Source organism: Mandrillus leucophaeus, unplaced genomic scaffold, assembly GCF_000951045.1.
Source record: "Mandrillus leucophaeus isolate KB7577 unplaced genomic scaffold, Mleu.le_1.0 Scaffold690, whole genome shotgun sequence".
Lineage (NCBI taxonomy): Eukaryota > Metazoa > Chordata > Mammalia > Primates > Cercopithecidae > Mandrillus > Mandrillus leucophaeus.
The window spans coordinates 2360107-2377286 of record NW_012107475.1 but is presented as its reverse complement, the minus strand read 5'-3'; the positions used below and the strand labels follow the sequence as shown (position 1 = coordinate 2377286).

The following is a 17180-nucleotide window of genomic DNA, read 5'->3' as shown; positions in this document are numbered from 1 at the left end:
CTACTATTTGTCTTATTTTAACTGCTCTGAACTTAAGATTACTTTTTATATCCCAGTTCAGCATTTTCCAGATCTGAGTAGGCCCTCCCACAAGTGTTTTTCTTCTTGTCTTCAGGCAGTTGGGAAGTGGCCATCCTTGAGGACCTAGAAATGTTTAGGATGTGTGCTTCTCTTAACGTAAAGGGTGTATGGTGCATTCATTACACATACAAGAGAAAAATGATAGACAATGCTGAAAGTAAAATGAACATAATTTTAATGATTTTTTTTAATTTTGTGCATTGGATTCAAACAGCAAACTGTGTGCACTCAACTGTTATCACAATGTTGTCAAGAGGTCTGTGTCTTTTACCATTTTACACACAATTGTTCATTACAGTATGTTGTCAGCCTCGTGGAAACCAGGGGTGTGGCATGGTAAGCAGTGGTGGTAGTGCACCTAGCTTTTATATTATCTAACTTGAAAATATTTCTCTTCTATGATTCCTTTTCTCTTGATAAAAATAGTTTTCACCAAACGTTGGTGGTGCACACGCACTACCATTCATGCTTGACATCACACCCCTGACAGGAACACATGTTCTTGTTTTGTTGATAAAAAGTATTACAAAAATTTCCATACAAAAACTATTTTCATAGAAATCTTGCATTTCCACAAATAAACCTGAACATTTTTTGAAAAAAAACTGTTCAAGAATTTTGTTCATTTAACATTGTGACTGTATTGATAAATGCAGTCCATGTCCAAGTTCTCTCACAGATTTTTCTATAGATGACCAGTCCCCTTTCTCGTATCACTGAGATCTGCCCATGCTCCATCAAGTTCATTTACAGCAGGAACAGGGTTTGGATTGCTATGTCTGAATGTTAGAATGAAAGCTTTAGTCTTCCACACAGCCAATACTCAGCCCTTTTTACAACTTAAAGATTGCAAAACATTATCCTTTTAATTCAGAATCACTGAACGAACTGTTTTTATTATTATTATTATTATTATTATTATTATTTGGGATACGGAGGTTAGAGAAAAGGTGTTGGGGGAAAAGAAAGGGATATGGTAGAGTTTCATGTTAAATCTTCTGCCTTAGGGAACTTAAGAAAAGCATTATTGCCTTAAAAATTGGCATTTCTATCTCAATCAGAGACACAGACTGTCAAAAAAAAAACAAAAAGGAAAAGAAAAAAAGGAAAATAAGTGATAAACATCTGCTTTATATTCCAACTGCCATGGGATTCAAATTTGTTTTGCATTACATTTTTTCACATCCTATAAACATATACTGTGTATTCAGACAATAATTATACTGAGTAGTTGGGGGCTAGTAGCATCATCACCTCTATGATCTGGGTGTTCAGAAGACTGTACTGTTCTGTAACACTACAGTTTTTGCTGATTCCAAATATTTGTATTCTTAGTGACACTTTGATTGGTTGCCCTGTTGGGCGTCGATATTCCATCTCCTGGCAACAGTTGAGCTTCAAAAGGAACCTGTAATTTCTCACTGGACTGCATTTGAAACCAGCCACAAAATGCGCATGTAACATTCACTCAGAAGAAGGGAGGAACCCATGATTAACAGTGTAACCCCGTGTAACTTGGTTGATCCATGATGCTTGTAAATCAAGTCTGATCATTGCAACTGCTTAGATCACAGAGTCTCTAGTTCATAGACACAGCGGCATGAGGTAACTCATTTTATTTTGCACAGGTTGCATATTTCCACAGGAAACATTCTCGCTAAATTGTTTGGAAAAAGACGACAGTTTGTGCTTGGGTGTTTGGCCTCCCAGCTTTATGCCATGGTTTCTTTACCTGGCAACCTTCTGTCGTTAAATGTGTGCATGTTGATAACTTCTTCTGTTTTCACAATAACTGGGGCCTGTGGCTTATGTTTTAACCGACGCTGGCACTTCAGGGACATCCTCAATTCTTCTACCATGGCACTACAGAAGGACCTCTACAGAAGAACACAGAAAAATTAAATATTACAAAAATACATAAACTGTAACTGTCCAAGATCAATATTAAAATCATTCTCAACAGACTTGTCACATAACATCCTTGAAGGTATGAACATTTTCATTGTTAAAGTTATAACAAATTGTCACACTAAACACTCAACCCATGATAATTAAATATTCTATAAAAGTAGACTAAAGAAAATCTCCACCCGATACTGAAATGAACAACCAGCTAGTAATGTATATATTATACATATATTAAATAAAATGTTCTTATGACATTATATAAAATTGATTAGCATGAGATAGATGTCTACTTTAAAATTTAAATACAATGACAATTGTATACAAGAAACCCATTCTTGATATAAAAAAAATAGAAAAATCGTACTACTTTTCAGATCACAACATGAGATATGCAAATGTTGTTTGAACATTGATTCTTCATTGTACATCTCAAAACAAAACTAGCACTCACACAGACATAAAATGTGGAAAACAATTTCTGGCATTTCATTATGTCTTTTTTGTGATTATGCCTATAGAAACATTGACAGTGATTACAAACAAATATGACTTAATCATGAAATGACAAATTATAGCATGTTAGACACCTACAAATAAATATTAACATTTTGTCATCATTAGCTTGATAACTGAGAGTTGATAATTTATCAAATGAAAAAAAATATGACCCTATGTTGTTTTTGTCTTAGTTCCCATCTCATTGGAAATAGATTTGCTAGAACCTCGGTTTTTCTGGGGCTTATTGTTACAGATCCTCAAAATTTATATTGTAGAGTCACACATATGAAACAAAATTTTGTTAGTCTCTCTCCCCACCTGATTGAGATACATGTGAAGACTTATTTGTGCATTAGCTGCTTTATTGATTATCCACTTAGACTATTTCTAAGAAACATAATGAAAATATTTAAGACCATATGTGTGTCATTTTCCGGTATATATTTACAGTTAGGCAGGAAGAAAAATTTCAAGAGCTCTATTCCACAGCACGGCCACTATAGTTAATAATAATATATTATTGAAAAGTGCTAAAAGAGTGAGTAAGTGTTCTCACTACAAAAATAATAAATATGTGAGGTAATGAATTTGCCAATTAGACATATCTAACCATTTCACAATGTATATATACATCAAAACATGTTGTATATAATACATGCAATTTTATATGTTAACTTACATTTAAAAAAAGTTTGCATAATAGTTTGTGCCAGTCAAAACACACTTTGAATTAATTAGGTATCTGTGTGTCAGAGAAAACTGATTCAGAGAGAAGGTGGATAACTTTCTACATTTCACACCTAAGATTCCAGCAACATATCCAGATATATCCAGTTTTATGATTTTGACACTGATCTATTACTTTCTGTGTCAACCTCTGGCTATATCCTAATTTTTCTTTGATAGGCTCCTTAAAGAGTTTCCTTAATGGTCTTCCTAATTCTACATCTATGCTTCTCTTCTGTAAAGGCTCACAATTCCAGGACAATCCATTTTTAAAATATCAATTATTAATAGCATTTTCTCCTTTAGTAAACAAGTCAAACTAAAATCTATTGTTTTTTTCCATCATAACTTCTCTGATCTAGCCTTCTTCCCCTTCCCCACTGCTCCCATCTCTCTCTCTCTCTCTTTCTCCTCACACTCCTTTTACTGGTGGGACTTCCATTAATATTTTCCCTTTGTTTCTCCTTGCTCTGGTACCCTGCTGAGTTCTTTCATCTTTCACATCATCCCAATTTTATACCCTACCTCAGGACATGGCTCAAGTTTTAACTTAATTAGGAAGCCCTTTCCACTTGACCAGGCACATTATTTTGTTTTCACAACTTGATTTTGTTTTATCCTCTCAGTATTTTCCACTCATTATCCTGTTTTTCTGTCTGACCTGTCGGTGCTCTATGTATCTCTCTCCCTGAGCTGTGTAGAGCAGAGATCAAGTTCTCATGGCACTGCTTGTACACACATAAGCTCTTTAAATGTTGATTGAATTAACAACAATAGCTACACAGGACTCTAATATTTTAATTCTTATTGAACAATGTTTCTAATTCAATTGCTTAAAAACATTTCAGGTTTAGAAGGCTAGTGAAAATGTATTGCATACAATTAATTTTGCCCAATAAAATTAGGCAAAACTTTAGCATTTGTTTAATAACATCAAATTAATAAAAATATTAATATATTAGCACTTGTAATGGGTGATGATTAAATATGACTTGTGAATTCCCCATTGACTAGAGTCACTGCCATGCATTATGTATTATGTGTTAAATTATGCAGTTCTGCAATTCATGAATTATATTTCTATTAAAGGATTTTATGTGGCACCTGACAGCCAGTATACGGAAACAGTGTTTCTCATTGCTTAATACCTACTATTAGGTGTACTTATTAAGAACATGATGATAATGATGATGAAGATGGTGATGATGACAACACTGTAGAAATGGAAACTGACTCCAAAATAGGGAGGAATATATAGTCTTGAGGTAACTTAGTCTTGGCTCTCTGTTGAAACATTTAACAGAAGAATTAATTAGATGACATAACACGGTCAAAACTTGATCCCGTTGACATTTAAAACTGTTATAGGACGTGAATAACATTGAATTGTTTGAAATAAGCCTTCATTTAAAACCAATAAATTTCCCAAATATTCAAAAATTTATGACACCTTCTTCTTGGCAATCTCAATTTTCAGGTATTTTGGTTACATTACTTTCAAAACAGAATAGAGAATAAATGTTAATTAATAATTTGCCTATAGTAAGGGAGTAGACTAAGCAACTAACTTTCTTAGGAAAAAATCTTACACATGTACATACAAGCTCAACTATGAAATGACTCAATATTATTTCTAGAAAGTTAAGAGGCAAACTCTGTATTTAGTATCCCATACTTCCTTCAGACTACAAATAAGAACATTTACAACTATCTTAAGCAATTTTGTATGATATTAAGTTTATATTGCTGACTAATATAAAATATATATTGGAAAAAAGCCCATCCTAATCAATTTACCAGAATAGTATTATCTTTTATAATTTGAAATTGTTTTAAATAAATTATATTTACAAATTTTACAACTATCTCAAAATTGTAAACATGTAAATCACCATTGTCATCATAGACTTTATTTATCTTACAAAGTCATTAGAAAGTAAAAATTTAATCAAGCAATCTTTCATAAGTCAATCTATGGTCTCGATTACATAATGATAAAATACAAATTTTATTAATTTTCTCTTTGAATAAGGTGAATTTTGCCAGCTCTTTTGTTATTTATCAATGTAAGTTTACCTGAAAAATAGGTTTATTTAGGTTATTCAAAAAGTTACTGTGAGAAAATAGGTTATTTTCTCATTTATAGAATAATTCTAACCCATTATAAAACTTGATAATCTTTAGATTTGAGCAAGATTTTACAATTAACATGGCAAGTTAAACAAATTTAATGATATCATAAGGAACTGTTCATTTATGGTTCTAGAGCAAATATACATTCTTTTCTTTATCTTTAGAGGTTTACAAGGCAAATTCCATATCTTGATTTATATAAGTCTCTAAAGCTGAAACTACACAGCATTTTGTGAAATATAATTGTTTCCCTGGGCTGTGCATTGCCCAAAACTTATCATGTCTAACTTTTAAATAAAATTCTAGTGTATTATCATTAAATAGAGACAAATTGCCTTTTATACTTTATATAATGATTGAAATTTATTTTAAATCTTTTTATAGGACTATGAAATAAGTCTCAAAACCCAAGTACTAGGCAGTCATTTCCCTGGTTATACAAAAAAAAGAAGAAAGAAGAAAAGAAAAGCAGAAAGAAAGAAGAAAAAGAAAGAGAGAGAAAAGAGAGAGAGAGAAAGAAGAAAGAAAGAAGGAAAGAGCGAGAGAAAGAGAAAAAAAAGAAAGAGAGAGAGAAAGAAAGAAGGAAAGAAAGAAAGAAAAAGAAAAAGACAGAAAGAGAAAGAAAGAAAGAAAGAAAAAGAAAGGAAGGAAGGAAGGAAGAGAGAGAGAAAGCAAGAAAGCAAGAAAAGAAGAGGAGGAGGAGGAGGAAAGCTGGAGGGAAGAAGACAGAGAAAAACAACTATCTTGCTTTTTAAAATCACTCCTTAGGGGTGGAAAACCACACACTGTGTCATTAAATAAGGTAAGTTCCTCAGGGTGAAACAACAACAAAAATGTTTCTCCACGTTAATATAACAGACTACAAAAAGAAAAAAGAAAGGCACAAGGATACTAACCATTATTTAAAACCTCTTTTAGTAAGTTTCAAAAGATTACTAAACAGTGTCTGGATGGTATGGTGGCACTAACCAAATAGAAGATTCCTGAAAATGAAAATTTAAATCTTTGAGCTGTTAGCATGTATAATTGCATTTAAATTAGTAAAACTCTTAATAAAATTCATTATATTTAATGAGTCAATTTATATTTACACATCTCTAATTCTTGAAACAATGTAGATCTGTAAATCTTGATAGTATGAACTTGGCCATATTTACATTGCTTTTTTTATAGAGCTTTTTTATTTAAAGAGCTCTATTTTGTATTTTGAATGTAATAAGAAAATACATAAATAGTCCACAGGTAAATGTTTTCAAGAATATCATTGTTGATGTTACAGAATATTTATTCTAAATAGCTTAACTTCCTAATTAAAAGATATATTTTTATAATAAGATGATGTGACAGCATTTGGAGAAGCATAGATTTTTTTTATATTTGAAGTGTAGCTGAAATCATGCTCCACATTGATCATTGACATATGTAGCTTCATTGTAAAGTTAAAACCATTATGTTTAGCAATATATTTATTTTTGAAAAACACAATATCTGAAGAAAAATAATCAGCATGATTTAACTTTTATACTCATTGCTCTTTTTGAATATATGTATTCATTGATCAAGAAATATCACAAAATATGTTACTTTCAAGCCTGCATTTAGTATTTATTTTTAAGGAGGAAATCCTATTTTGTATATCTTGCTAGCTTAATTTTGATAGTATAAAATAATTAAATGATATCTTAGTATTCATTCAGAATCATTCCTACATACAATTTCTACTTATCCTCTTTGGAGCCCTATCAAAATTTGAGCTACTCCTATCAATGGTATCTATGAGATACCATTGTACTTCAATGGTCTAATATATTCTTGTACATATCAACCAAATTTTATTTTGTGTTTGTCATTTAAATTATTTGTTAACTAATTACGGATATACAATATATATTCTCAGACACTCTCTAATTAATTTCTGATTCTGTAGGCCATTTGCCCAAGAATGGCAGGTCATATGTAGTGGAAGCAAATCAAAACAGTCACTGTGATTAGTTGCAGAAAATTCCACCACCTTAGATAATAATAACTAAGATGGAATAAAATATTTATAGGATATAAGATATAGTATTTTACATAATATTGGCGTGTTAAATAACAAAAATAAATGTCATTTAATGTGACCTATTGATTTTATTATTGTGAATATAACTATTTTGATTGGCAGCCTTTTAAAAACATCAAACAGTTAATGCTATACATCAGAAGTGTGAATCGACCTAAGGCTATATGAATATAACAGTGAAGCAATGAAATATGGAAAATGACTGGTTAAATCATTCATGTTAAAAAATATATACAACCTTGTTCTTGATATTCAATTTTAGAGCAGCTATCTTTTAAAAATGTTTTGTTATTTACATAAGCTATTCAGCAGTCAAAGGAAACTTTACGTGTAGCATCTTTTATGATCCTATTGATTAATCACTGTAGTTTCACAGCTAGCAAAAATTAAAACTTAAAAAATCAAGTTACATATCTAACTAGATTCAGAGCTAAGACAGGAACTCTATTATCTTAACTTCCATCTATGAAAGCTTTCTCATATTAGCCTGCCTCATTAATGATTTCATTCTCAGCTGAGCTTTTTACCTGGACTTTATTCTTACTAAATGTTAGTTTTTTGAATACTAAATTATAAAGCAGACAGGAAAAAATTATGAGGGCAAAAGAAATACATATCTTTCTTAGTGAATTAAATTAGAAATCATGTTATGCTTTAGCCTGGATTATTTCACAATGATAAACATAATCAAATATTAAAATATTCTCAGAAACCTTTACTCTAACAGAAACAGTTACCTAATATCTTCATATTGTATTTTGCAAATACAATGAGACAGAGAAAAATTGAGGATCATTATACATTTTAAAATTTCCCCTATTTAAGCTAGTTAAAAAAAAAAACATAAATAAGGTCTGACAAGAATCAACACAAATTTAATCAATATAGCTGGAAAATGCATTTTAAGAAAAAGTAATATTAATCATCACATTTTTGCTAGTAGTCATAATGATACGATTTTTTAAATAGTAGCATCCAAATAACTAATGCTTAATTGCTGGAAAACTTTCTTTTCATAAGGTGCAGCAGTTAAAATGTACCAGCTTTACAAATAATAATAATGATATTACTTTTAAAAGAGCTTCTTGTTATAAGCCAGTTATGTGCAAAGAAACCCTCTATGTATATTAACTATCTTAATTAATTCTTAAAACACTTTTATTATGGATTCATAACTTATTTGTTTATTCGTTGCTTCATTTATTTATTTAAAAAGAAGAATAGAGAGGCTAAGTAATTTTTATCTAAGGTTAAACAAAGTTATGTTTCCAAGTCTTTTTAATTCCAAAACTCATGCTTACTATCTAGGAAAGTGAAATTATTAAGCTGCTTATGACCGAAACCCATAATCTGTTTATCTAATTCAACCTCCTAATCCATATATTTCCTTAGTGAAAACTCAAGGAGAAAGAAGAATAGTTAAATATTCTGCCTTCATTCTGTACAGCTTGATATGGTTGAAACACTTTTAGACTAGGCATCTTTGACCTTGGAAAACAACTTGATCCTTGAGATACTTATTATCCTCATCTGTACTATATAGATAATAATATTTATATGGCTCTTAGGGTAGTTTTGTATTCAAATGTAGTATTACACTTTAAAAACTAAAGTCATTTATAAAAATAAGGTGGTATAATTAATAAGCTATAATTTTAATTAAGAATAATTATTTATGGGGATACAAAGATAATGGGTTATCATAAACAAAAGACCTGAAAATCCTTTAGCTGATTTGGAAGTAGATCAGTAAGCAAAATGAATATTGGCACCTCATTTCAAAGTACAGTATTTTATATTTGTATGTCGAGACATTTTAAAAATTCATTCGATTAATCATTATATAGGTCATTAATGGAAACTGAAAGACACTCAGCTCTCAAAGAAAGGCAGTGATAAAAAAAAACAATAAAAAATGGACATTTGCCCAAAGTTTATTTATACTTTTTAACTTCTAAAGATCAAGTTAAAAAATTAACACATAAGGTCTGACAAGAACCAACACTTTAGTCAATATAGCTGTGAAATTATTTTAAGAAAAAAATATTATATATTTATGCTTTACAACTATAATTTTTTACACTGAAAATTTACTTAGAACTTTTAACTTCTGTAAAGTTAAATGCAGCTAAAATTTCTTACATCAAATGCAATTAATAAAAAAAGTATAGCTATCTTATAGTTTCTAAATAGGCATTACTGGGCAAAACATAAATATTGACATGAAATTTTTACTTATAATTCATAGCACTGTTTGCATTCCTATACCTTACCCAAAAAGTATATTCTTGAAAAAGCATTGCTCCTGTTAGAATTAATTATTTAAAATTTTAACAGCAGCTTATACGTAGGTATCTGTGAACAACCTATTTTCATTCTTCTGTTTCCATGAAACACAGAATTAGTTGACTTTGCTACGTGTTTTCCTTGTAAATAACCTTTCAAATAGGATCCCTAGTCTTGCGGGTTTAAACTAAACCCTCTGATTTTGTTCTCATCATCCCCCAGATTGAAATGTTTTGTTCATTTGTGCTTCTACTACTCTGATTTACAGCCATATTCCAAATGTGTTATTCATCTATACACTGAAGAATATTCTATGTGCCCTCAAAAAATATTTTTGAACTATCAGTGCACCATAAAAATATAATTATTTAGAGATTTTCTTAGGTAAAATTTGCCAGTGTTCTATAATAGAAACAACTATATTGACCAAAGTAGACTATGTCCTAAAAAACAATATCACATAGATTTAAAAATACATTTTAACCATTTTAAAGACAACAACAATGTGTGTTCAAGATGGGACCCTTAGTGCACAAATTCAGTTATCTGAGCAATAATATATATATTTATATTTCTGAGACATATTTACTTAGTTTACACTTAAAAAATAAGGAGTGCTTTTGGCTTCATCTTAAGATTTTTTTATGTCAGGAAACTCAATAATTTATATTCAAACAGTTCAATAAAAACAATTTGTATAAACAAATACATTTTCAAATACATGGGAAATATTATTTCTATATACAAAACACACATAAAGAGATCAAACTATAGAAGTTATATTGCTGTTCTGGCTGAAAACCTAAAAAAAGAAAAATTATGTATGTCTGTTAAAAGCAGACATATTCAAATATTTAAGAAATGCATAATTTTAAACATTAATAATCCATGTTATAAAAGTTTAATAAAAATTAAAGTTATTATGGTATCTTATAATTCTTGCCTACAAAGCCAATATATTATAAATATTACCAGAGAAAACGAAATTCAGTATATTAAGCAGCTTGTTATAGCCAGAAGTAAGTCTTAGAAGAGGGAAACAAGGCCTTTCAACCAAATCCATACACCCAAAATGGGATAATTATCTCAGATATACAACAGTTTCTTGGATTGCTTTCTCAGTGAAACCTCAGTAGACATATCTTTAAAATCAAAGAAGATGTAAGTCAAAAAGAAAAATAATTATAAAATGCATGTGGTGATCAGTTACCTTTTCAGACACATTCAGATGAGAAAAGTTTTTAAGTATTTTAAAAGTTTGAATAAATAAAAAGCAATGTGTCCTTGATTCATTAACATATACTTCACAATTAAAACCATTTTTATAAAAATTATGATACACCATCTTGTGGTTATCTGAAAGGAATGCAATTTCCATTGTTAAAATGCTTTAAGGTCCACATATTTCAGCTTTATTTTCTGTTTTTATTTTTAACTTGCCCTCATTTAAAAGTGTGAAACATTTGCCTATTAATCTTAATTATCCAAAAACTTACAGGAAAGGCTATCATTATCAAGAGCTATATGTTTTCACTAGTATTTATAATATGTATTATAAAAGGCATTTTATTTTCACCTATAAATTAATATAATTTTATCACCGTTATTAAAAGTAAGACTTAATATGGAAAGATATTCATTATTTATAAATTTTATTCACAAAGTTCACATTCAACTAAGTTTCATATATATCTGACATATCTAACAAAGTGTTTAGTCACCAATACATTCGTGCTTTCCTTCAATGGGCAAAACATAATTCACTGTATATTTATTTATCAATAAATATTTATTGAGTAAATAATTGATCTCACAAGTGTTTACCTTATTTTTGAAATATAAGAAATCTAGGCTAAAGACACAATTTTGATAAGTAAAAGTAAACTGAATTTCTGTATGTTCTCAAACAGATGATAAAATCTAGGACTATCTTATGACTAATTTTAATAAATTAAGTAACTTGTTAAACAGCCATATAGACCATATAGACCAAACTAAATTTTCTTAAGAAAAATGAAGAACTGAGCCCCAAGAACCTAATTTATCAGAATAAATAAAATGAATCATTTCCATTAAATTCATGATTATTTATCATTTTGAATATATAGAAAAATAATGTTTCTTTATGATACTTTTTTTAAAAAAGTTACTGCAATCAACTTCATTCTTAATTTAAATGATAGGTAGATCGGTAGGTAGGTAAATAGAGAAATAGGTAGGTAGGTAGATAGATATTATGCCACCAGGCACTATTTGAGGCCTTGGAGATACAAACAAAAAATACTAGGTCTTTATCCTAAAGGCAAGAAGAATTTAATATGTAAAAAGGCACCCACACTCAGAAACCAGCAAATATGAATACAATACTGTCAACGGGATAATGGAGATGTGCTTAGGGGTTCACAGAGTGAAGATATCTAGACCTAATGCTGGAAATGGTTTGACATGGGCAAAATACCTTCCCAGCTTTCTCAAAAGGGGATACATGTTTTTAGATTATGACAGTACCTGAAATAAGCTAAGTAAAAAGATGAGATACATGAGTCACATTTTTTTTCATTGCAGTAGGAAATGAAAACCTACTTCCACTTCTTAGAAACAAGCTATGCTCTGTGCCCAAACCCATCATATCTTTTGATTAGGGAAAGCTTTCTGGACAAGTTAATGTTTCATTTTAAATGCCTAATATAAAATGTTTGTGAGAGTTTGCAAGGTAGAATAATAGACAAGAATTGCTCCAGTCGAAAGGAAGAGTATAATCTTGGGAAATTGAGAGTTAAAATGTAATGTGGCTGTAGTAAAGGTGCAAATTGGAAAGGAACAAAACATCAAGCTACAGCAGTGGACAGGGACAGCTGTGAAAGGGTCTCATCTGCTAACTTAAGGAATTTGGATTTTATTGTGGCAGCTATGTAGAGACAGTGTGCAAAGCATTGCGGAGTGACTATAATGCTCATGTAATATCTACTCAGTTATTTCTTTCTAGTGCAATGTTAATGCCTCATTGTTTCCATTTGAAAAGGTACATTAATTTTATTTTTCTAATTTTTAGAGGGTCATATAGATCCACAGAATGTCGAGATCTGGATAATATCTGAAAAATTCAACTAAACTTGTTCATAATAACAATGAGGCACATTACATTACAAAATTAAATCCTCATATCCTTTGTTTTTGTTTTAACCAAATACTTGTAAAACAAAATTGCACTAGAGATACATCAATGATAAATCAGCCTAGATAAATCAAATGAACGGGACACATAGAGGTAAGTACAGTGGAAATACCACATATCATCAAGAGACTAATTTGTTTTAATACTGAGCTATAACTTGAAAATTATTACATATGGATTATTTGAGGTTCCAAGTAGAAAACACGTATTTCTTCTATGATTTTCATTCTTATATAGAACATTAATGCATTAAATATCACACTGACAAATTATAATGAAAATGGTAATTAATGAGTTAATATTTATTCTTTGGTTAGCTCTTTAGATTTAGCTTCAAAATTCATTATAAAATGACACTATAAAAATGAGTATTACATAAAAAGTGTACTTAGACACACAAATGCAACCAATATTTGAGTTAGCCAAGCCAGCAGAAATAACAACCTGAATGTTCTGTGAAAACAAATCATGTTATTTTCTGAATTCTTCAAACATTTTAATTGGTTATTTTAGTCATAGACAAAATGGGATTATAAAAATATACATTTATGATAACATTCCTCAGTGTCAAGTACTGTAATCAGGCAAAAATATAGAAATACTGTATCCAAAATTCTGATTCCAGGAAGGATAAATATGATGTAAGTTATTAGAGACAAAGGAGCATTTTTATTTTAAAAAATATTTCTAAAGGTACAAACACTTCGATGAATATTAGAAAAAATATTTACCTGGTATTCCTGTATGGCATCATTTTCAAGATACCACTTTTCTGCTCTTTTTATTTACCAATACAAGCTCATAAACCTCTTAAATATTAAAGATTGTAGCATCTCACTCTGCCACAGTGATTAAAGTCTAAAATATTGTGAGTTTTATCAAAAACAAAAGAGATGTTTACATACTAAAGATTAAATAATGTACTAGAAGGCTTTAAACTGTTGGTTTCGTCATATCCAGAGCAATAAATCTGCATACAAACAGTATCATGTAGCATTTGAAAGAGTTGTTTTCCTAGTCTTCCTCGTATTTACAGAAATGAGAAAATCATAGCACTAGAAATACAGAATCTGAATGAGGCGACCAACTTTTCAAGGATAATACAAAAAACATTTTACAAATGACTGCATTAAAATGCAAAATATAGCAAGAGACTCAATATTTTTGAAGTTTATACATATTTTTAGAAGGACTCTGGTACAAAAAACCGAAGAATTGATTAAGAATACTATTAAATGGCAAAAAGAAACTATAATATTTTCACACACCCATTAATGTAGAAAATTACCTATAATTTCACCAATGAAAGTTAACATCTTTCTTAACTAGAAATGTATTGGACTAAAGCTATTCAGATAAAAACTTACTCTTTAACTTGAAACTGTTAACCCATATTGTATATAAAACTTCATTTTTAATCTGCAGAGTATTTTTTCTTTCATATTACAGTGTCCAATTTTTACTCACTTAATTAACTGTATCTCATCACTAACCTCATCACTAAACTGTATTTCAAACTAAACTCAAGCAACAGAAGTTTTTTAAGTCTGTAATAAGAGTAGAAACAGCTATTTTTCCTGAAGCTGACTATGATTAAATATATTACAATTAAATAAAAAATCCTAAAGGTGACTATGAGTCTTTTTGTGAAATATGCTATATTTCACAAAATAAAATATTTTGTTACATAATGAATGACATAAGACAATTTAGAGCAATAGTTCTAAGCATTATCATTAGTTGGCAACATAAAAACACTTCTGGTTTGTGTTTTAATACAACAACAAAAATTGTTTTAAATTTCAACTGTAAACAAGTAACATTTACCTTTTCCAACTGAGCGTTTTTTTTGGATTTGTATAAAAATTCTCCCACTGCCACAAAAACTGAAAGCACCAAGCCGGCTGCCAGAACAATGAAGATGCCACCAATATTCTGAACTCCCAGGGCACTGGCCTCTTTGCTCTCCTCTTCTGGGCAACCATTGCCCCTCCACCATTTCTCCTTCATCATATGCAGCTTGCCTTCCTCTTGCAGCTGAAGAATTGCTATGGTAATTTTGTCTCGATATGGAGAACCTAAGAAAGGAGAGGTTATGTTAAGTATTTCAAGGAATCCAAAATTTCATAATTAAAGGTTAGCAAGATGAGAGGAGGGCAGAGATTTTTCAAAATGCTTCAAAGTGTGCCAGTGTTTTTTTTCAGAAGACAAAAACAACTGGAAAAAAAGACATAGACGTTTAACAAGATCATTACAGTGGACAGCCTTGCTAGATAATGAGGAATTAAATGCATTTTGTTTTAAGAAAGAATATGTCTCCTAAAAGGTGGACTCAGCTTACAGCACTGTAAAATAGTAAGAAAGGATCCACAAAGGAAAAGGGATAGAGTGCAAAGATGTTTCATTCATATCTACAATTTATTCTACACTGGAACCAGAGCACTGATAAAACAGCTATCTCTATTTTTAGACCAGAAAAGTTGTGGAAAAAGGTGTTTCCCAAGATTAAATGCAGTAATTAAAGGGAATAATTACTAATAAACTGTATTCGATGGTACCTTTTACTTAGGTGATCATGAGCAGTCACTAGTATCTGTTATGTGATGTGCATAATAGAAGGCATGGGTTGCATGGACTTAGATAATTTAAAAATCATTATGGCAATTTAATTTATAAATCAAGGGGTACACAGCCTGATATTGTAAAAATTTGGGGCGTTGTTTCTTTATCAGTTTATTTTTTCAGAGACAATGTTTTGTTTTGTTTTGTTTTTTCTGGTGGAGGCAACAATATAAATAAACTATATTGCTTATGCTAATGGAGGTACATATTCATCTGCATTAGATATTACATGATAAGTAATATCTGCTAATTTGTTGACCAGAAACATACAAAAATATTGAAGCACACGCATTTTTCTACATCTGTTCCAAAGGATTGGTTTTATTGCTTTCTCCCACCTAGAAATAGCCTGCTTCTAAAGTGTAATCTTTTTCCTAAGACACTATACTGCACATTCCAATTTTTGTGTACAGATTCACCCATAGTGTTTTCCTGCTTGCGGAAAAATACTAAACATTTCAGCTTGTATTCAACATTGCCTGTAATTTTGTTTTGATTTAAATGTGTCCACATCTATACATCTTTTAGTGAGAGTAGGCAATGTAAAAGTAGAAAGACAAGAATCATAGAATGTAAGTAACCTGTTGAAAAAGTTCGAGAAATGAAGATCTACCAAACCCAACTGAAGAGTTGTTTCTTTAACATAATCTTTTCTCTACTCAGAAGCTATAGAAGTTTATGGCTTGTCTACATTTTTTACAGCTTTCCTAACTAGGGGCATTGCCCATTCCTATAATTAGAAGTCAAATATTTTATTTTCATTATGCAATAATTCTCCAGTATACTAGGGGAATTTCTGCTTCTCAGTTTCTCCCCTGTGCTCTTCTTAAAATACTAATCTAACACGAATGTGCAATGTAAATTCTGCCCCTCAACCACTTCAGATTTCAATATATTAGACCAGCTTATACTATTTTCTATCTTAATCACTCACTTCTTGGGCATTCAGCCTAGGTTCCCTGGTATTATTATTTACTTGTTGAGATATGGCCTGTTTTCCTAAATACATTACAAGCTTTTTTTGTATGGAGGATATCTATCTATCTGTCTGTCTATCCAATCAGTCCATTCACACATTTATCCATCCATCCATCCATCCGTCCATCTAACAGATATAGAAAGATGCATGTGCTTCATTATTTTTATATGTTTCTGGTCAACGAATTAACAAAAATATCACTTATGTAATATCTAATGCAGATGAGTATCTATACCATTAGCATAAACACTAAAGCACACTAAAGAAACATCCATCCATCTGAATTCTCATTTTTCAAATAATAGGCTCTCAGCAAATGTTTGCATATTCTGAGGAGCATAATAACTGACTAAAAGCATCTTAACATAAGAGCAATAACATGGTGCTTGAGTCTCTGTGATATGTAATAAAACACCATAAATTAAGGTCATTTTGCTTGACTATTCAGTATTTATTAATTTGCTATATCTAGCATGGTGCCAGTTGAAAGATCAATTTTATTCTGATAATCTATATTTTCCCTGCAAAATAAATGCTTACTTGATGGGATCTCCATTTTAAGCAGAATGATAGTTTATCAAATGTCTTTGAATGAGAAACAATGTATGAACAAATCTTCTGTTGATAGTGTTTGTGAAAATGACCACACCTGGTTAACAAAAAGTTGTAATTTCTTTTCTTTGTGTGTGTGTGTGTGTGTGTGTGTGTGT

At 30.4% G+C, this 17180-nt stretch overlaps 1 protein-coding gene across 2 annotated transcripts in view; it reads right to left on the bottom strand.

Moving 5' to 3' along the window:
• Positions 1–233: 233 nt before the first annotated feature.
• The window catches only part of GRIK2 (glutamate receptor, ionotropic, kainate 2), a 747114-nt gene continuing 730167 nt past the window's right edge, over positions 234–17180 (bottom strand). The window contains exons 16-17 of one of the 2 annotated variants that reach the window (XM_012002617.1): positions 14697–14947; positions 234–1958 (exon numbers count right to left, since the gene is read on the bottom strand). In XM_012002617.1, coding sequence (XP_011858007.1) covers positions 1794–1958; positions 14697–14947 — 416 coding nt within the window. In that variant the 3' untranslated portion in view covers positions 234–1793. The remainder of the gene's footprint in view (positions 1959–14696; positions 14948–17180) is intronic. The other variant, XM_012002618.1, reaches the window with a different exon arrangement.